The 23,475-nt window shown below is 32.2% G+C and overlaps 2 protein-coding genes across 2 annotated transcripts; both read left to right on the top strand.

The window, feature by feature from the left end:
- The first annotated feature begins 484 nt into the window (after positions 1-484).
- On the top strand, positions 485-2,212 carry LOC149907693 (uncharacterized). Its single transcript, XM_090102738.1, has 2 exons — positions 485-767; positions 1,105-2,212. Exons 1-2 carry the CDS (start codon positions 746-748, stop codon positions 1,596-1,598), a joined length of 516 nt encoding a protein of 171 aa, XP_089958864.1. The 5' UTR covers positions 485-745; the 3' UTR covers positions 1,599-2,212.
- A 492-nt stretch (positions 2,213-2,704) lies between these two features.
- Positions 2,705-17,738, top strand: LOC149907694 (monocarboxylate transporter 12-B-like). Its single transcript, XM_090102739.1, has 8 exons — positions 2,705-2,915; positions 5,428-5,554; positions 6,252-6,522; positions 6,720-6,922; positions 9,545-9,800; positions 16,236-16,405; positions 16,572-16,737; positions 17,106-17,738. Exons 2-8 carry the CDS (start codon positions 5,444-5,446, stop codon positions 17,453-17,455), a joined length of 1,527 nt encoding a protein of 508 aa, XP_089958865.1. The 5' UTR covers positions 2,705-2,915; positions 5,428-5,443; the 3' UTR covers positions 17,456-17,738.
- The last annotated feature ends 5,737 nt before the right edge of the window (positions 17,739-23,475 follow it).

A 23,475-nucleotide genomic window follows, 5' to 3' on the forward strand; every position in this document is an offset into this window, starting at 1 on the left:
AACAAGTCCTTATGCCTTTGTGGACTTATGGTAGTCAGCTTTGGGGCTGTACCAAACAAAGTAATATCACTATCATACAACGATTCCAAAATAAAGTGCTGAGAGAGATCGTGAATGCTCCCTGGTACATTAGAAATGACGACCTGCATCGGGACCTTAAAGTAGATCTCGTCACGGACATAATTAAAAAAAACGCCGAAGCTCACGAACGCAGACTTCACCATCATGTGAACGTCGAGGCTATCCAGCTCCTTGACAACACGGACATAGTGAGAAGACTAAAAAGGACAAAACCTTTTGAGTTAGTTTAGTGAAGTGTCAGTGTAATATAGTGAGTTCTATTCATAAAGAACACATGAACAAAGTGTCTTCGCCTTAAATAGAGACATTAAGAAAAGTGTTAATGGACACATTCTTAGACATACTATACCTAGCAAATTAAGTTAGATTTATATTACTCATTAGCCTATCCTCGTAACGCCCAGATACCTATTAAAAGGCATGCAGCTCGATAGTGGTACCGGCCCAAGGTGTTATCCGACTTTATGACATAAACGCCCACGGTACCTTTTTAAAGGTATCTGACAGTGTCTGATTTGAAAACGCTGTAACATTTGAAATTACGCGCCAAATCCAATTACTGTTTTTTATCTGGCTACTGGAAAGTATGTTCTTGTCTATGGTTAAGCAATAGTGCCAATATAAAAATAAAATATCTGTCATTTTGGGCGAAACGTCAGTCAAGATGGCCAGACGTAGAGGACGTGGTAAGTTAAATCCATGATTATTGATGAAATCTTAGGTTTTTAACGAGGGTATCTTACTCTGCTTGTTGACAATTATGTAAATATTATAATTACATTTAGATTTACGCGAAAACAAAGAATATGCGTGTAAAATAACCTCGTAAAATCTGGATACCTTTTAAAAGGTATAAGAGTATTAACATATTGTTGGATTTTAAAAGGTATAAGGGCATATACCACTAATTTATTTAATTTGCCTTTGCAACTTATGATTTAGACCGTTTTTTCCTTCTTAATATAAAGTAAATTATTTAGTCCGTTACAGAATATTTTAGTACCTATCCAGTATCCTTTTCAGGTAACCTAATGAGAGATGAGGATATCGAAGAAGCCTTGCAAATTTTACATGAGTCAGATATAGAAGAGGATCCGTTTGGAGATGATGATATTGATGATTTGGATTTCATTATGCAAAATCAAGAAAGCTCTTCTAGTTCAGAAGATTATGAAAATGATATACCAGTAGTTCAAAAGAATAGGGGTAGGTGCCGTAGACCAACAAAATCGCGACCACAGGTCCAAAATGCTCGTAGATCTCGTGGAAGTCGTGGTCGGGTTCAGGAGAGATCAGTCTTGCGTCCAGCTGATGAATTGAATGCATCCGAAAATGTTGGCGATTCGGAAGATCCCGAATGGGAAGATTGTGATTTTGATCCAGAAACTGTTCCATTTATACAACCAGCTTATTTACATATTATAAACGAACATTATAAACGATTTGATTGCTTTAGTACATTCAGTTTTTTATTAAAAACCAACTCCTATTTGCAAAATTATTTAAAATTTCTATAAAAATATATCAATTTACTATCATTCTGATTTTAAAAGGTATATGGGTTGCTATCGTGTTTTTGGCTCCAATTTAGAAACTTCTTAATTTTTGCTTCTGTCAACTGTTGGAAATGGATTCCTTCTGATAGAAATCCTAAAACACGTGATAAACTAGCCTTTAAAAATAATAAGTACAGAAAATAATGATCATATTGTTCAAAAATTGATATTTTTGTCTCAGATTGTTAATGTGAGATATCTTTTTGGTCATTAAAATTTTGGAAGGCATGTATTAATCCAAATATTTATGTCCATTGTTTTTTGTAATATAAAATAAACCCTGTATTGTCTACCGCTATTCAATAATTTAAAAAATACGAATTTTGCGAAATCGGGTTTTGTTATACATTAAAGCCCATATGCCTAAATAAAGAATAACGAATTTGGGGTTATTTAGTGTCTCAAAACCTTCCACTGACATACATTTACATGCAGAAAAAATCCCACGCTCATACGGAAATAATAAGGCACTTTTTTTAGATTTCATCACCTCCGGGTCCGCACCATGTGAACCTTTTAAAAGGTACTTGGGCTGCAAGCCCGTGTTTGGTAAAAATAGCCTGGGCGTTACGAGGCTATAGTAAAGGGCTAGATCGTAATTTTCAATAATGATACCTTAGGTTCATTATTTTAGGTAAAAAAAAAAAAAAAATAATATATTGTACGAAAAGGGAAACAACACTCTAATATCATTCATCAGTACCTATTTAAAACGCCTGATACTCTTTTTTAATCGGTTCCATCGTTGATAGGTCGCGACCATAATAAAGATTAACGTAAACCAAGATGTAAACATAAACAATACACAGCTGACAGATATAGGTAGTTCAAATATGTGCAATTGTAAAATCTTTATTTTGGGACGAATAACCCCACAATAAATGTATTTTGAAGGCTTTGATAACCGTTTCACATTTCCTTGATCAAATCTATGTATTTAATTTGATTTTCCGATAGCGTCGCACTTTATCCCAGTGTCTGTAAAGATTACTGTAATAGCTCGGGTGCCAAATTCGTCTTATAATGTGACTAGCATTGAAAAATCGCAAATAATGATGAAATATCTCACTAACAAGCGTAGTTTCACGTTGGACGGATGTATGGCATAAAATTACTCAATTTTAAAGTGTGAACATGTGTTTTGTTAACTGATTTTGTGGGTTATGAATGTGATTTGTAAATAGTTTTCAATAGCTAAGGAGTGAATAAGTTGTGTAATTTTGTATATTCATTAGAGTTGAGATGAGTATCATTAATGAAGGTCGGTAGAATACGTAGGTATGCATTATATGATATATATTTTAGTTTTATGAGACATATTTTTAAATAATTTTCAAATATTTGCCGCATTAAAAGTATAAAAAGCACCCAAAAGAATTCGTTTGATTATATGAAATGTTACCTACCTACTCTGTCTTGTAATTAATTGTTACCATTTAAATTATGACATCCGATTCTTTGATCGAAATGAAAAATCATGAGAAGTGAGTTTCGAGGACGTGTATGTTCTATGTGTAGGTATATTGAATAACTAGTGGTCCGCCCCGGCTTCGCCCGTGGTACATATTTCGCAATAAAAGGTAGCCTATGTCCTTTCTCGGGTATCAAAATATCTCCATACCAAATTTCATGCAAATTGGTTCAGTAGTTTAGGCGTGATTGAGTAACAGACAGACAGACAGAGTTACTTTCGCATTTATAATATTAGCAAGGATTTACAATTTAAATAACCCATATTACAATTGTAAGAATACAGACATTCAAAAAAGAAAATTCAAACTGTTTCGGTCCATAATATACCTACCTAACGCAAATTATTTGATCGTAATAAAAATAATATAGATTTTGATGTGGAGACAAATTTGAATAAATCTATGATTTCAAAGTCCACGTTTAATGTTCATACAAAATATATGAATTTCAATTCCACATGTTTTACAATGTGTTTCATGCTAATCTACTTGACTTGTTAAAAATAACATCCAATAAACTCGTAAACGTATGCCAGATAATGGTAGAAAGTGTAGGTGATTTATTTATAGATATGTCGTGGCCATATCGTAGATTTGCTCATTTCATGAACTGATTGATCATTTCACGAAATGGTCGCATTTCATGAAATGGCCAACATAGTTTGATCAGATCGTTAAATCGTCAATGTTTCACGATTTGGTCATCCACATTTGGCCAGATCGTATAAAATATAGAGAGTCCATAAAATATTTTAAAAAATCAGAATATTTTAAGAAATTCTTGTAACTGTTTATTGTCATTTAAGTTAGTGCCGTGGCAGCGGCCAGCGTATGCCAGAAGCGAATGGTTTTTGCAATAGAAAACAGTTGGGTTAGGTTAGGTTAGGCTTTGATAAACAACGCACGAGCCGAGCGAGCAAAGCGAGCGTGCCGCGGCAGCGGCCGGCGAGTGCCAGAAGCGAATTGCTTTTTAAAAAAGAAACAATTGCAATAATATAGTAGTTAGGATATAGGTTAGATTTTAGACCATTGAGATAATATTAATAGGAGACGACACCGCCTACATCACTTATGTTCAACTCAACATACGTCATGTGACGTATGTTGAGCGGTATTTTTTAATGGTTTTAAAGTGAAACGCATCAAACATGCCTTCGTGTGTGTTACGATATTGCACAAATAATACAAATAATACGGAAAAGTGCAAAGGAATAACTTTCATCGTTAAGTACCTAACTAGATAATAATTTTTAAAACTTAGTTAGAGCAAAAAAATGGCGCACAGATTTTGTTCGTGGTGTCTCCTCCATACGTAGTAATATTATCTCAATGTTTTAGACGCATTTTTTCTTCAATATAAGATATCCGCAGTTTCCTCTTGGAACCTCTTCGTCGTAAATTCTTTGCTATGACTTTTTCATATTGTAATTAAACTAATTATGAAGCTTTTAACTGCGAATAATTAAATTTTCGCCAGCGGCCGCCATCTTATCACATAAATACAGCGCTTGCAGCGTCTCTACCAATAATTAATTTTCAGAGAAAACCCCGCATAGTTCCCTTTCCCGTGGGATTTCCGGGATAAAACCTATCCTATCTCTCAAGTTGGAGTGAACTGCACATGATGTGCGAATTTTATTATAATCGGTTAAGTGGTTTAGGAGTCCATTGAGGACAAACATTGCAGTGACACGAGATTTATGAGGCTAGTTTTTAAAACCTCACAAAATATAAACAGTATATGTAAAACTAGTCTCATCAAATTATGGGGTTCAATAGGTCATTAGTTATAGTTGTTTGCTTTGTGAAAATAATTATATAATTTAAATAAAAAAAAAATCATATTTTAGAATAAACGTTGTTCTCTAAGGAAAAATAAAACAATTGAGTTTTCAGTTCACCTAAGAACTTAATACATCTTTGTAAATAAATTTCTGGACTGTCTTCAGAACTTGGCACACATTTAGATCTCATTTCTTTTTTTGGCAAATTAAGACAACGATTGAACTCGGCTCCAATTTTTACATTTATGTTTTTGGTGGGATCAATTATACAAACATCCATCCATCAACTTTATAATTTTTCTTTAAAATTGTGAACTTGAAGAATACTAATTTTACCAAAAGAATGACAGAATATGTAAACTGTATCGAAACGTAATTACTTACGTGTCTCACAAATTGTTTTATTTCAAATTCAAGGCTGACTACTAATACCATTCTTTAAACAAGTTCTATTATACAATGTAGAGTAACAATAGCATATTTTATTCATTTATATTTTAATTCCATAATAAAGAATTTTATTTATATTTTTAGCTGATAATTAAAGAAAATGTCGGAGAAACAAGTTCTAGTTTTGCCAAGAACTGTAAAAAGGATAAAATTAGTCCCACCTGACGGAGACTGGGGATGGGTAATTTTAATAGGAATAGGAGTTACCAATGTAAGTAAGAATATTATATTTATCTTTCAATAAGCAGTATTATTTCATGGTGTTATATCTATATATCACATCAGTAATAGCGGTCACGAGATTTTTTTTCATAAGTTTACAGTGTTGGTTAGCACGTTAGATATAATTATATACCTAAATCGTATTGCACAAGTAACTTAAATTGACTGTAATATTAATCACAATAATATGTATTATGATTAATATTACAGTCAATTTAAGTATACCTTAATTAAATTCCTTAGTCTTTACATTTATTAATTACGATGTTAAAAGGTCTAACTTGCCGTTTAAATTAAGAGTGAGTGGTAATAAATCCAATGATATTATTAAAGGCATTCTGTGAACATTCCTAATAAATAAAGTTTTCTTATAGCTAAACATTTCTAAACAAAAAAAAGTTTGTTTGGTGATGTACTGATGTACATCGTATTGCACAAGTAACTTAAATTGACTGTAAAGACTTTATTAAGGTATACTATTAGAAACATATTTTGGTTAAGAAATATAATGTTATTTGTTTTCTGAAAGCTAATTATAAAATATGTTGTATTCCTCATAATTAATTACTACTACCTACCTTATTTCTTAATGTTGTCAACTGCATACATCTCATTTATTTAACTTTAATTTAATTGTATAAAATATGGTATCCATCTTAATAACATGACTCCTAATTCTATTTTAGGTATTCAATCGGTCAATGTTATCCCTCTTCAGCTTGTTATACGGAGATGCTCTGGAAGCAATGGGACACAAGACGCAAGGAGCGGCCATAGTTCTCAGTGTTATGCTTTTTGTATGCAGTTTTAGTGGCCCGATCGCCGGTGCTCTAGTTAAACTGACGTCAGCCAGATTTGTAGTTGTGGCAGGATCATTTTTATCTAGTTTGGGAATTTTTGTTAGCGGTTTTTCTACTAATATCATTCACCTGATAATAAGCTATGGTGTTCTTATAGGTAAGCTACTATCACATTAATACGTCGATTAGGTATTTGTGTTGTTTATAAACGGCATGATTTTTTCAAATTTTTCACACATATTTTATTAAAAGTAGAGTTTTTCTATCATCAATTTAAGAAATGACATGATTTCTATAAATTTATTTAGAACTGTTCGAATTTAAATTTCTTTAAAATTAATATTTTCATTTTAGGTATAGGATTAGGTTTTATTCAAAATGCATCGTTTGTGGCCATAAATAGTTACTTCAAAGTGAAAAAGAGTATTGCTGTGGGAATAGCAATGGCGGGCACCGGCATTGGGCAGACAGTAATGCCACATGTGGTGCGATATCTCTTGGATAATTATGGATTTTTAGGAGCATGCTTACTGCTTTCCGCTCTCAGTTTACATGGGGTAAATGTTCTTCATCACTACATAGTATAAAACAAAGTCGCTTTCTCTGTCCCTATTTCCCTATGTCCCTATATCCCTTTGTACGCTTAAATCTTTGAAACTACGCAACGGATTTTGATGCGGTTTTTTTTAATAGATAGAGTAATTCAAGAGGAAGGTTTATAGGTATAATAACATCCATTAAATAGTAGAAAAGTACTGTTATTTTTGAGTTTTCTAATGTGATGTCGTAAATAATGTATTATGAGAATACGGGAAACAAAAAAATAGTTTTTAAAAATCTGGTTTTGGTGCATCTGGAAATTGATTCATCTGCGAAATTAAAAAAGGAATTTTAAAAATTTGTCATTCATTACATCTGTCTTTTAAAAGTTCTAACAACCGTTTTCGGGGTTTTAAGTTTCGGGTAATAGAAATTCGAATTTTTAATAGGTTACCATAAACTATGCATGAATAAAATACATTTAACCACTCTATATATATATCGTCTTCGGAGGCTCGGGGAATATGACAGTTGCCGAACAGTGACGAATTTTTCTATGCGCATTATCAGTTTGGGAGTACTGTAATACGTTTAAACCTGTGGTTTAAACAAATGAGATCGATGAATCTATCTATATACCACACCATCCAACCAACCAACAACCAAATGTTGCCAATTACTTCATCAGTAAAGTCAATTTATCGAAGTTATATTGTCATGTCAATGTAAAGCTAGTTGCCGTTTATCCCGTTGTGTATGTAGTGACATGAAACAAAAGTGCTTGGAAGGGATATGCCACGTCCGATACAAATTTTTTACCCGTTTTATGTAGAAGATATTGATCAAAATAATGACGATGAAAATCAGATAAAAAAATGTTGTGTGGTTTTATGAAAGCACGGTAAAAGTGAAACTGTTCGAACGGTTCCGAACACTGCTTTGTGTAGCGCATGTCCCGCGACATGCGCTACACAGACCAAAAAGTTTGAGACGATGTAATAAAAGTTTCACTTTAAAAACATCTTTTATTAATTTTTAGCCTTGTATTGAGTTTACTAAAAACCATTCTTATTAATATCCAAGTAAACTGCGCTGTCCTATGCTATTTATTATGCTGATCACATCAGAAAAAAACACTGATAATACTATCTATGTAAGTAATACGTTTCTGCTCACATAAATATCAGGAAATTAAAAAAAAATTGACGTAATTACTTTTTAATTTTTATTCAGAATTATATTATTTTAAACAGCTTTCCGCCAGCGCGGCGGCTTCGCCCGCATAGTCATAGAAACACACGCATAGTTCCCGTTTCCGTGGGATTTCCGGGATAAAACCTACCCTACGACCTTCCTCGTGTCTCAAGCTATCTCTGTTCCAAATTTGAAGTAAATCCATATAGTAATTTTTTGAGTTCAGCTCAGAAAAACATAAAGACAAACAGACAAAAATTTTAAAAGCTATAATTTTAGGTTCGGTATCTATTGTAGATCACACCCCAAGTATTCTTTTAAACAAATATTCAATGTACAGTTTTAACTTTCCTACGATCTTATTATACTTAAGAATAATTTCAAGATAATAATAAATTCATACCAACAAAGGGCTAATTTGGCACTACCGACGCTCAAATAGGCTGTAGTTCCGTTGTTTATTGCTCGATTGTCATTATTGAAGGTTTATTAGAAAGGTGATAAGAGTAGCTATATGTTTTATAATAACCTGAATTCTCATAATTCTTACGGTAACTGAGATTTTTACATTAAAAAAAAATTTATATTTCATAAAATGTTGTTTTTTGAAAATATTTCAGTTGGTACTAGTTTTACATTAATGAATCTTAGGCATCAAATAATGTTTATTTAATTATCTTTCAATTGACACCCTTTTTAAGTAAATCGATCCAGTAATTTATTTAGATATACCGCACAATAGAATGGCCCGACGGCCACCTTTGCTACGTCATAGCTCCCACCTCCATACCCCTAGGAAGTGACTACCGCAATTTTTGTGTTCAGAAAAACATGCCGAACATGGCGGAGGTGAGTCCCACGAAAATCGTCATTTGAAGACTTTTCTACAAATGGGTATCACACTATTCTGTACATTGAAAATATTGAAAAAATAAATAGCAGGAGGTGTTACTGAATCGATTCCAAACCCAAATATGTGATTAAAAAAATTTTTGTCTGTCTGTCTGTCTGTCTGTATGTTCAGGCATCACGTGAAAACTAACGGTTCGATTTCGATGAAACTTGGTATAATTATTATACCTTATATTATACCTGGGCATAAAATGGGATACTTTTTATCCTAGAAAAATACGTAGAAAATAAATAAATCTTAATTTTTCAGTTTTATCCATAGACGTTGTTCTGTAGAAGAAGGGATCTCCTTAATTATTATAGGCCTAGCCGTATTTGGGTCCAATAGATATTTATAAGATGTCATTGTCAGAGTTACTCAAAATGGAGAAATTAACTATCCACGCGAAGACCGACATCCGCGCGGACGGAGTCGCGGGCGGAAGCTAGTAATTAATATACCTAGAAAACAATGCAGTGTTTTACTTTAAAAAGGAGACTTTAGATTTTCCCAGTTTACAAATGTTACAAATAAAATACGGTCTGTATTTCAGATAGCTGGAACGCTGCTCATACAGCCCGTTGAATGGCACATGAAGAGAGTGGAAGAGGAGGTCGTAATTGACGAAAAAAAGACGTTACTAGAAAATAATTGCAATACTAATGATGAAGTCTACAAAAGAACTAGACGAGCGACAATCCCGTCAGTTTTACAAGAGAATGGAAAGCAAAAAGTTGACTCGCATAAATTATTATCTCAAAGTTTTACACAATTGCAGCAAAATGACAAATCAAATGTTCCCACGAATGGTACGTTACTTTTTATTAGAAGTGAATATTGCTAGCATAATATTATATAGGTACTAGCGGTCCGCCCCGGCTTCGCCCGTGGTACATTTATAATATCATCTTCGCATTTATAATATAACTAGCTAAAAAACCCGGCTTCGCCCGGGAGTTGATATGAGATGACGTGGTAGAGTCGAAATAAAAAAATAAACTATGACGTAAAAAGTAAAAAAAAATTTATTGAAAACGTTTTCTCATTATTTACAATACTTGTTTATAAACAACATTTTTCATTTTATTGTCCGGAGTATATCTGCCGTGATAACTAAGAATGCAGTAATCGCAAAATGGCGGTTTTGAGATAAACGCGGGAAAGACATTTTTACATATTTGAGGAGGATGTTTATATTTTATAGCCCTTGAAATCTATCAATAAAATTGGAAAAAATACAAGCTTTACAAAGATAATTATCTTATATTTCATAAATTAGTATATCCATTAATAATGCGTATTATTGCGTTTAGGTTTAGCATCAGGCCATGTGAAAATCACATGATACTAAGTCTAAATACAGTACTTGCGCTCATTACTGCATTATGTTCTAGCGCATGTTGATTACTGCGTTATTGTTTAGTATTTAATACAGGTTTTTAATGTCCGGGGCTAAGTAGATGTACACATAATATCTTCTCACTTTTACACAGATTTAAAAAAAAATGCTCTACGGTTGAAACCTACTGCGGGGATATCAAAATTAAACAATTTGTAGAAGAAAATTAAGTCTTATTAAGAAAACATTTATTTTAACGTCAGTTAAACTGACATATATACAGGGTGTAACTCTGAGGGGTGTAATCGTTAAGTGTGCACAGGCGATTATTCCGTAACTATTACAGATATCAAAAAACTATTAACTGATATTGAAAGTACTTAACCTAATGAGTAAAATGGCCATAATAAATTTTAAATTTTTTAAAATAAAACGAGAAATATCCAAATTACTATACATATAATAATAATATAGTGCCTGGGGGTCTTCACCTCGGATTAGAGTTATAGTGAATGAATTATTATGATCGATGTGGGATATTGTTTTTTAAACTATAAATTGCAATGTTTACCCAATTTTTTTGTGCACTCCATTGTTTCATTGTTTAAACAAATTATTGTGAAAAATTCATGTTTGACCATAGAGGGTGTCCCAAGAAGTAGTGATATACTGAAGCTGGGAGGTAGAGGACATGAAGGGCTATCCGAATCATCCCCATGTATATTATGCGATTTTTCGTATTTTCGGAGTTATGATGTTTTTTCAAATTTTCACCTATCGCCGAGTACGTAGAGATTTTGATTTATGGTGACGTGAATTATGGTGGTAAATGCTTGATTTTTTTTGTGTGCTAAGCTGAAAGATAGGCTAATTCAGTATAGTAACATTTACTATGGTTAGATCTTCGAATGGAATAAAAAAAAGAATTTAATGCCAAAAAGACAAAATTACCCAGTATGTTCATAACTTCAAGGGCCCGTAAAAAATAAAATCACATAAAAAATATCCGTTTGGCTTTTTAAAAACTTACTCTATCTATGAGGTAGCTACCCTGAAAATTTCATTTTATTATTCATAAGACTTCAATCGAAAAATTGAAATCTAAAAGTGGTAAGTGCAAAATTTTAATGCAAACAAAATAAAACCAATTACAAGGTGTTTAATTACAATAAATTTTCAAAATGACCCCCTCTGTTGCTCACTACAAGTGCAACATCACCGGAAAAAGTTGTCTTTTAAACGTCTGAATACCCTTTTATTATTTTAATGGTTTCTTCTGCTACTCTCAATTTCCAGGTTAATTCGTCCAAATTGTGGCATTCTCTCGAGTAGACGAGGTCTTTTTAGTATCTCCATACAAAAAAATGCCGGCGTAGTCAGATTTCATACATCAACACTTCAACTTTGAATGATTCCATCACGAATTTTATAGCCGTCCAGAAAACCGATTATTATCGAGATATCCAGAAAAGGATTTCTGGTATAACCAACTTAGAGACACTTGCAGCAAAATATCATTCGGATTATTATAATTTGCTGAAAAATTCAATTCACCTCAATAATGTTGAAAAGAAAATTAATCTAAGTAGATGCAGCAATGGAGCAAATATACAAGTACCCACATAGAAGAGAATGATGATTGCCAATTTACCATACAAAAGTTGAAAAACGACATAACTACAAAACTATTAAAAAACGACTAATAGAACGCTTTCACGATGATATTATCATTTCAACTCAATATTTGATGTAGGCAACAATGTTGGTAATTGTAATATATTTAAATAAACAGATTTGGTACTAATTTTTTTTTTCTTTTCATTAGTCGTAATTCATTACCTTATTTTTTTAAATGTACTCAATAGAGTACGTTTAATTTATAATTAAACCGGCCGAGAAATTCTATTGTACATAGCAGTTGTGGCTCACTCCCCTCCACGTTTTTTCTATCTGTTCGAGATCCCTACTGCTATTTTTATACACAGATATCTTTGAAAAATATTCCTATATGTCTACTCGAATAAAAAAAAAAGAATTACTGTTTAAAGTGAAAATATATGGTCAAACGTTAATTTTTCATAATATTTTTTTTAAACAACGAAACAATGGAGTGCACAAAAAAAATTTGGGTAAACATTGTAATTTATAGTTTAAAAAACAATATCCCACATCGATCATATTAATTCATTCACTATAATTACTCTAATCCGAGGTTATACGGTTTTGAATGCTCCAGGCACTCCACTAATATGACGACGACGCACTGATTTGCTTCAACAAAACGCAGCACTGTATCGTACGGTTACGATCTCGCGAACTTTTACTACACACAAATGCAGTAATGTGGAGAACTGCGTTTTGACGTAGCAATTGATCTACAGACATTGGAATAAAATGTTACAGTAATGGCTATTACTGCACTTTATTTTAGGGTATCTTAACAAGAACTGCATTCTTTTTTAGCACATGTTTAATACGGCGCTTTTTCTTATCATTGATATAGTTTTCATGTAAGTACTGCAAAAAACGTTAGCTAAAAAACATACTTCCGGGTAACTTTTTTATGAAATTAATTTTTTTTCATGTTAATAAACCCCTTGGGATCCCATTTCTTGCAAAAAGTAAAAATCCCAAAAATGTCGATTACTGCATTCTTTGTTATCAGGGCAGATTATTATATACATAAATTTTTCGGATTTCCTACTCTTGAAGCAAGCTACATATAGCTGACCGTGAGAGAAGCAGGATTCTTTGAGGTTAATGCCACAATATTTTAAAGATTGTCCTTGCGCTTTGTTAATTGTAAAACTAAAGGTTAATTTTATTGGAAACTACAGTCTTTTAAATTGAAATGGCAATTCCGAAGAGATCAGTGGTATTCTAGGTATAAATACTGTCTGTCCTTTGGTCTTTCCAGAAATAAGTTCAGCTTCAATGATATTATTCGATAGCTGTTTTACGATCATTCTAGTTCCATTACATAATTTTGGGGAGTTGAGATTTCTGAGTAGTATGATTGGAGTTCCAATTTTCAGACGAAGGCAGTGTAATGGCATTCCTGGTACTTGTAAAGAGTTTAGAAATTCAGTGAGGAAGTTGACACTTTCTTCAATAGATACCATCGTGTCGATCGATTTATATATTTTCTCTTCATCAGGTATTTTCTTCAGAATATTAAAATTGATATCGTCAACAATATTATTTTTAGTGGCCAAAATTGCTCTTTGAAATAACCACTCTGCATTAGTATAGTTCTGAATAATATTTGGATAAATTTTGTCGATTAGTTCGTCTTCAGTAGTGGCTATATTACAGAAATCACTGTTAAGTTCAATGAGGCCGGTCGTTTGGTCAGTAGGATATGTACCTTCGCCGATTTGTAAAAGTATTTTAGCAAATTGTGCTGTTGTTTCATCTCTTGATAATTCAACTCTCATGTTTTTTGTTAATTGCAGTATTTGGACTTGTAGCCAGAGATGTGATTTTTTCAAGCATGCATTGATATCGTCTTCTGATGTTGTCTTGGGAATAACTGGAAGTGTTTGTCGAAAATCTCCTGAGAGTATGAGTAGAGCTCCTCCCATTATTTCAGAGTTTTTTCGCAATTCTTGTAATGTTCTGTCCATGGCTTCTATAAATTTTTTATGGGCCATGGTGCATTCATCCCAGATGAAAATTTTAGCTTGGTTTAGAATTTACCACGTCCAGATTTTCCTGAAATTTTACATACCGGGAATTGTTGTTCGGCTATATTCAATGGTAGTTGTAAGGCAGAATGGGCAGATCGTCCTCCTTCCATAAGTGTGGCTGCAATGCCAGATGATGCTAGTGCCAGTGCGATGAGTTTTTTAGCACGTATTTCCGCCAGTATTAGATTTATGAGAAACGTTTTACCGGTGCCTCCTGGTGCGTCCAAGTAAATAATTCCACCAATATCGTTATTTATCCGGCTCATTATAACGTCGTAAACTTTTTTTTTATTGTCATTGAGAGTTGTGAGCATTGTATTCAAGTAGTTGATTGATGTTGTAACTTTTTTCCTTCATAATTTCGTAGTTTAGCACACTAAAAGCATTTCTTTGTGGTGCTGGCATTCCAAGTTCTACTTAGGCTTGATTATTTATTGCTAAACATTTATCTTCTAAGCGAATGAGTGTTTCATTGAAGATCTCGTCATTGAATTCTATAGTCAGTTCAGGATTAGCTTGTCGGACTTGGTACAATATATCATCACTCATACTCCTTTTGAAAGAGTCCCATAGCTGTTTTGGGTTTGATGGGTTACATGTTGTTAATATTATAGGGAAATTTCACGAAAAAAACCCACAAATAACTTATTTCTATTTCGTTTCAAAATCGAGAGTTAATTAGACACACTATTAAAAATACTCACACGTGATACTTCTAAATAAAGGCTCACAGATAACTTCTCTTATTTTCGTTTTGAAATCGCTCGTTTCGCTGTTCAAATTAAACTAACTCTGGTGAGCGACACCGGGCTCTTATATATTCAGAGAGCTAGGCTCTAGAATATTCGAGAAAATTTGAAAATATTTTCTCTCTCACACCTTCTAGAGTATTCTGGTCACTATCGTCCGCCATAATAAAAGGTTCTATAGCGGTAGCATTTGTACTAAAAGCGCGAAATTTTAAAACCTAAATTTTTAAGGTTTTGAGAACTAATTTGGATAACTAAAATTATGTCGCTTTAACTCCAAAATATAAGTTAGCTAATGACGTACAAATACACAAAATTTAATAACTTTATTATAGCATCAAATTAAATTTAAGACTTTATTGAAATTTGCTCGCAACGCTTTTGGAAATGCAACCCAAACAATCGTTGTCCTGAATGAAGTTCAAATATTCGATAACAGATGGCGCCACTATGTAGGGTTGGAAAGTTCCTTATATCTTTAGAAACACGCCCTTAGATTAAAACGGGAACTTTCTAGCTTCTGTAGCGGTAGCGTATGTAGTAAAGGCGCGAAATTTAAAAACCTAAATTTTTTAATATTTTGAGAATTAATTTGGATAACTAAAATTATGTCGCTTTAACTCCAAAATATACGTTAAATAATGACGTATAAATACACAAAATTTAAATTTAAGATTTTATTGAAATTGGAATTTTAAATTTCGCGCCACTACTACACATGCTGCAATGGCTCACAACTATGGAGACTACACACTATGTCTATTGGAGTGTAATATAGTCTCCGAAGTTCAAATATTCGATAACAGATGGCGCCACTGCACTTAATTTCCAAGTTGAAGGGTCGGAAAGTCCCTTATATCTTTAAAAACATGCCCTTTAGATTAAAACGGGAACTTTCTTGTTCGAGGGGGGATAAAGGGCTATCACACCACATAAGTCCCTTTATCGTGTCGGGACTCCTTTTTAAGTTTTATCGGCACGCACATTTTATCGACTTAGTTTTATTATATAGGTATATAGATAATGGATGTCTACATAAATCCATACTAATATTATAAATGCGAAAGTAACTCTGTCTGTCTGTCTGTTACTCAATCACGCCTAAACTACTGAACCAATTTGCATGAAATTTGGTATGGAGATATTTTGATACCCGAGAAAGGACATAGGCTACTTTTTATCCCGGGAAAATGACGCAATCCCGGAAATCCAACGGGAACGGGAACTATGCGGGTTTTTCTTTGACTGCGCGGACGAAGCCGCAGGCGGAATCCTAGTAGACAATAAACTTAAATGGTAAAATTCGTGGGTGATTTTAAGTGGACCCATAAAAAATGAAAGCTTAAATTAACGAACCTTTAGTAAAAGGTTTTCTTGAATTATTGTAATAATATATCGTTCTGTCCTTATAGTTCGAGTTAATAAGTAGACATACAATTAACATGTACATAAAAATCCCTTTTTCAGAACATATAACTACAAATGGAAACAAAATTATGAGTATGCTAAAAAATGTATACGATTTGCTCGATATCTCATTATTATCAAGTCCTAGATTTTTAAATGTTATTATTGGCACATCTTTAAACTTTGCTTCGATACAAAACTTTAGCATGTTGTATCCACTTTTCCTACAGGTATGTAATACTCTATTATATTATTTAATATATATTAGGTATTAGATAATATTTAATCACTATTCAATTGTTATATTTTATGAATGATGAATGTGCTAAAAAATTTAATACTGAATGATAAAAAATAGGATGAAAATGATGATGTTTTATATCATTTTTGTTATAGAGAGCTGCGAATATGGATAAGCAAGAAACCGCCAATTGCATGTCAGCTGTGGCCATCGCTGATATAATTGGAAGACTGGCCTTGCCGCAAGCGCAAGCGAAATTCAATGTTTCTGTTAAAATGACTGTGATATTGTCCAGTATCTGCTGTCTTGTTGTACGACAAAGTAAGTAATTGGGAAAAACTTCGTTATTTCGAACTTGAAATTTCTTAGTTCCATGAAATAAATATCACACCTACTGATAGATTTTTTGTTAATAATTCATAAATTAATAATAATAAAATAGCATTCTTATAGGAGATATACGATTTATTAAACCATCAAAATTTAATATTACGTTAGTCTCTTAGATTTGCCAAAAAAAACTTTCTTAACAACAATTTATTCATTGTCTTGCGATGTTTCGCACAAGCTAAAACTAAACGTTAAAAGCTACATAATATCTTGATAAGTTGATAGTGATACAAAAATTGTCAAGTGTTAAATTTGCAAATTGCTTTGAACTTGTTAATTTATTGGTGATTATTTTACAGTTTTTGCATACCAAACAGACATGTACGTCTTTTTAGTTCTGTCACTATTCTATGGAATTTCAAGGAGTATGGTGATCGTATCTAGAAATATTGCAATTACCGAAGAATGTAGGATGGACCAAGTGGCCTCTGCTGTAGGTCTAGGAATGTTAAGTATGGGTTTGATTATACCTGCAGCAGGCTATTTCTTAGGCTGGATAAGAGATTATACAGGCAGCTATATCGTTTGTATTTCTGCTCAAAATGCCTTACTTGTACTGTTTCTCATTATGTGGATACCGGATATGTTATATCAATACTATAAAGAAAAGAAACAGAAAAATAGAACAGACGAAACACAATTGACGTAAGAGAGGGAAGAGATGAATTCACACAAACTGAGATCATTCAGACCAAATAATAAGACTAGTAAAGAGTATATTCTTATTTTTGTTAAAAGTTTTCCATATTATGGAATGTTATAATAGAAGCTAGTTGTTGTGTTGTTCCAAATGTCGCCTACCTACAGTGCTAAGCATTTAAAAGTCTGAGACTGATATTATGATTTATGTGTGAAGAGTAGTAGGTACAATATGAGCTGATTGACTAAGTCTTAATATGTCTATCGTCTACTAAATAAATTATTGAAATTAATTTGTTTATAGTTATTTAACAACCTCACACAATTAGTAAATTATGTTATATCCAAAACTTGGACAACATTCAATTTATTATTATTTCATGTAAATTATTTTTATATACAAACAAGCGGTCCGCCCCGGCCTCGCCCTTGGTATATGTATGTTTACGTTTTCTCTCCATAAGAACCATCCTCGCACTTCAATTTTAGTAATATTATAAAAAATATGTTTCGCTTGATCGTTACAATCCACATTACAATCACTGATCATATGTAGTTACCTGTGTTTATTCATCCTTTCCAGGAAATAAATATTCCACTTCCATTATTCATAGAGCTAGTAATGGGTCATTCTTCTTGTTCTTATTTGGATAATAAAGGTTATTTGTCATCGTTGTTGTATTGTTGAACATTGGTTGTTCTCTAATTATAGACTCGTGCTATAGTTTCATGGTGCAACCCTTAATAAGCCATGGGGATATTATTTTCCCACCTCGGCATTGCCCACAAATTAATTATTATTTTTTGTATTTTTAAAGATACGGTAAAATTTAAGGAACGCACCAAGATAGATAGTTCTTTTAATTTTTTTCTAGCAACACTTCTTTCTAAACGTCAACTGTGAATGTCAGTAGACAATCGTAGTAAAAAGTTCATTAAAACGACCGTTTTTTCCCGAAATTCAAGATAGTTTTTGGATCTACGCCCAGAAAAATTCCTGTAAATATGCAATTGTTTATAATTCGTAAAGAAGAACGTGTTATTTATCAAATATAAACAAAATAACGTACGAAAGCTGTTACTTTGGGTTATTTTTTCTAATTTAAAAAATGGTGGGAAATTAATACCCTGTGGATGTAGCCGTGCATGAAATCTTCAAGTGGGAATATATTTCCCTTTATCCTGTAAGGATACCAAGTAGGTATAAAAAGTAAAAAGTTGAGTAAAGTAAAAAGTAATTTAAAAATTCATACATATTCAATAAATAATAAATTTAATGAAGCATTTTTATTTTTTGTCCCTGTGTTAAAATCGACGAGTAAAGGCGCGGGCAAAAGCGGCAAAAGTGGGAGATTATTTCCCACATGTATGTTCATGGATATAGGGAAATAATTTCCCACAAAACATAACTTTTAATGGTTATAGGGAAATAATATAAGCCTACCTATAAGCTACCCAATATTTTACTTTTTAATATTTTACCGGTAAAACCTGCTAGCTTTGCCAACGCTTGCAGACTTTGCCATAGCCAACTTCTGAGGGAAAAAGTGTAGTCACATCTTAATATCAGTTTTTTGTCATTTATGCATGCCTGTATAGTAAAATTTATGAGTTAAATGGCAACACCGAATGAGATGTGGCAGCCTAGCTTGTTTTTGAGATGTCATTTTCGGCGGTTACTTTTTTCGAATGTTGGCGGTATGAAACTTAGTGCTCCGGAACTTTTACAAAAACAAACGGGAAAAGCTTTGCCTACGTAAGTATTTTTTTGATATTATGTTAAAATAATGTTCTTTAGCTAAATAAAAGCTGATTTACTGTGCTACAAGCTACCTTTACTTCGCAATTGGTATTGGTAAATTCAACAACCCCAATCACAACGTCTGTGATGGTGACTTTGCCATGTTTTGTTGGAGGTTAGGGCTGCCACAAAATTTCTGATGAATATTTTAATTAAATTGTCATTGTAAGAACCTACTGACCGGTGAAAAAAAAATATAAATTGTTAGGTAGCCAGGTATGAAATACACAGTGCATGTACTTAAATGAAGGTTGTTTTACAAAAGGTATTTATTTATTTAATTATTTATTGCACACACAAAAGAAATAGAGACACATAAAGTAGGTACAGCTAATAGGAAATAATGTGTACAAACGGATTTTAAAACTTGATTGGATTGGTTCCTATCAAGTTTAAAATAACAACAGTTTTTATATTCAATCAAGATCATATAAATAAGAATTTGTCATTGTTTAAATCTTTTAGGAATGTCGTGTAATGTGTGATATTAAAAAAAAGTTAGTTAGTTTTACGAATACTATTTTTTTTTGTTTTATTATGTAAAACAATTCAAAGTTAAGAAACTAACTAGAAGTAATTGATTATGTTTTTTTTTTACTTTTACTAAATTGTTCCTACTACGAAAACATTTTTATTTGACAACCCTAACCCTAACTTCTTCTTATATAGGAAATATTTTGGAAAGGTTGGTGAATTTGCCACCTTCTTAGAGAGTTAAATTACCAGTGCTAAATAATATAAAGTTTTTACTTTATTTTACGGGATATAGGAAGAGTGCAAATATATTACTTTTTAACCTCATAAACTCCAAAAATTTCATTTTTTCTTTCATATGGCAAATTTACCAGAAGTGACAGCTAACTTTGCCATAATTGTTTTTATGCTTAAAATATTATAATTTACAAAAATGAAATAGATATTTAGTAATAAGTAATGTAAATTTTCATGAAATTTACTACGTCTAGGTGCAGGTTACTCATTACGTTTTCATACAATTATATTTTTTTAAAGCGAATCAAACTTTTTGACACATGAAAAAGTGGCAAAGTAAGCAGGTTTCACGGTACTGTTTAATCTCGATATAATCCCGTACTGATGTATTAAAATAAACTTGTTTGAAGTCATGGCCGATTAAGGGTTAAGACTGGACAATGACCGTTCATTTTGTTTCTAAATCTGTGAGATTCATTTAGAGATAATAAAACTAGAAAGATAAATAAGATAATTATTATGGGCCATATATATTGGTAATCACCAGAAAACAAGATTAGACGCCTAGACCGCAATTATTTATTATCAAAATTAAGAAGCAAAAATATAAAAAGTTCCTATGATATAGTGGTAGCCAAACGTAGGCCATCGAACACTTATTGTATTGTATGCTCTACCTTATTATTTTCAATTTATATTAAAAAAAAATATTATATTAATATAACGATTCAATGCATATAGAATATTACAATTCACCCATATCTGAGCATACTAAAATATACAACGTAAATGTATTATGTACAAGGGTATTCCCATAGTAGTATGTGAAATATGTATTGCTTGAACAAGTTACACATCATCATCTTGTAACCGCAATAATAATTCATACCCGAGCTAATGTTTTTTATCACATTACATCACACAATTTTTTATATATTCCAGTTTTTATAATATTATAAATAATATATGATTAAAATACTAGTTACTACCTACTTTTAAAAAGAATCACGCGGTTACAATGTATGAACATCATTAACACTTCTAGTCCAGGATCCTTCGCCCATTTTTGCAAGTGATTACTATCAAGCTAATTTTCCGTGAGTAGCTTTATTTTGATGAGACGCCCAATAATTTCCTGAACGAAACTCTCGATTGTGGTAGCTAACAGAGGTAACAAGGATAAAATGTTTTGATTTGATGGTTCTCAAATATTTATGACGCAATTTGTAGGACAATATGTCTGTTGAATTAAATAAATATTAACTAAGTGAAAACAAAAAATCAGCTGGTTAGTAATCATTTATGATGACCTCGTTATCGATATACATTGGAAAGAGGGGACTCTTAGATCAAACAATAGATTTTGTAGGACAAATATTTTCAAATAATTCAGTTAGAAATAAATATTTGAATCATCAAATCAAAACATTTTATCCTTGTTACCTCTGTTAGCTACCACAATCGAGAGTTTCGTACAGGAAATTATTGGGCGTCTCATCAAAATAAAGCTACTCACGGAAAATTAGCTTGATAGTAATCACTTGCAAAAATGGGCGATGGATCCTGAACTATTCTTGTCTTATATATAAAAATGAATCGCAAAATGTGTTGGTAAGCGCATAACTCGAGAACGGCTGAACCGATTTCGATAATTCTTTTTTTATTATATTCCTTGAAGTACGAGGATGGTTCTTATGTAGAGAAAACGTAAACATGTACCACGGGCGAAGCCGGGGCGGACCGCTAGTATATTGATATTTATATATTTCTTAGATATACATGGATCGTTTTAAATAGTAAAATTAAGTTAACGTTGGCTCAATTAAAATTAATAGTTAACCTGATGACCATAATTTGTCATAATGAGACGAGAAGTACAAGATGTTGTGACTAATCTAAATAAACAAAACGACGATCTTAATATACATTTAGAGTACAGTTATGATAATAAGTGGTGTTTTAACGTAAATTGCTTCAGTTATTTATTTTCTTTCGTGTTTTTATTTATTTCACTCACAAATTCACAAAATACCTACTGTGCAAAAAATTATAACCAACTTACTCATAAAGATGTGACAATTAGTCAAACGAACCCTCGCGTCGGTTCAAATTCTTTATAATTCTAACGTAATTAATATTTCTTAAGAACAAGAAATAATTTATTTCTTGGACCATTAGAATCCTAAGCTAGAGAGCTTCATTGCTGAAAGAATTTCACTACGATTAATAACGAGTAATGGCTTAGTAAGTTCTTTGTTTTAGCGGGATTCCTTTGAGCAGAGCCTTTCACGTTTTAATTGAGTTTTGATAAAATTTTCAAGGCTCCCCAAATAACTTATTAATGATGATTATGCATATTATATTTAACCTTCTTTATATTTTCTAAACTAGGTTAAAACGTTGAATTAATGTAAATTTACGAATATCTAAAAATGCCACATGACTTGTTAATAGGTATGCATGAGAGAAATCCTCGAAATTGAATAATATTACGCAAAAGTATACTAAATATAGCAATTACCCATCTCTATAATGTCATACGTACATTATTGCTATACATTTTATAGTAGGCGTACGATAAATTTCCTTAAACGTTTATGCAACATTGAAAGTCTATCCTTATGCGAAACAAGATTTAGACTCACGGATTGTTGTAAAATAGAAATTCATAAAATAAATGCAATTAAGTAAATGGATAACATCGGGAATAAAAGAAATAAGCTGCAAATTGTGCAAGTTTCACAGTCCATGCTCGACTGTATAGCGTAAGTAGGTACTGAAAACGAATATCAACGGAACTAAGCAAAGAACCAAACAAATCCAATCAGCCGCAAACGTTTCCTAGAAAAGGGAAGAATAGCTTTTAAATACTAACATTTTTTACAAAACGGTTCTTCTAGCAAATGAACAGGAACATTTTGGTTAAATTGGTTTTGTAAAAGTACGCAAACAAGTATGGCGAACTTTGTTTGATTAGTGAGATGTGAATACCAAGCAATTAGCCACAATTTTATTGATATTTTCAGTACGGCTAACATGCTTCAAATATTAATAATATTGTGGTTCGCCCATGATAGTCACGGCAAAATATATGAATTAATTTGAGGTTATTTGTTAATAATATTATTTATGTAGGTATCGGTGCATTTTAACGGCAATATTGTGTATGTCGATAATAACATAATTTAATTCACAACTAATTAAATTTCACTGAAATATAATATTTAGAATTATTTTTAATTTGGTCATATTTGTGTGAAAATTGAAAATATGGTGAAAAGGATTAACTTACATCACTTTGGATGTTATCTATAGTGGGCGTATTGTAATCTTTTTTATACTTATTATGTTTGTAAATGTGAATCACGGATAATACCGAATTTTACACATTTTTCTTGTTTAATTCTTTCAATTCAGTTCATTATGTTTAAGTAGTGGGAATTGTTGTATAGAAGAAACGAGAAGAAGACGAGCCTCTGCTCGTCCATCCATAATATCTATTATGAACTACATAAATC

This window comes from Colias eurytheme, chromosome 6, assembly GCF_061535395.1.
Source record: "Colias eurytheme isolate Ceu_HAF_F1 chromosome 6, ilColEury1 Martin Lab GWU primary, whole genome shotgun sequence".
NCBI classification, from domain to species: domain Eukaryota; kingdom Metazoa; phylum Arthropoda; class Insecta; order Lepidoptera; family Pieridae; genus Colias; species Colias eurytheme.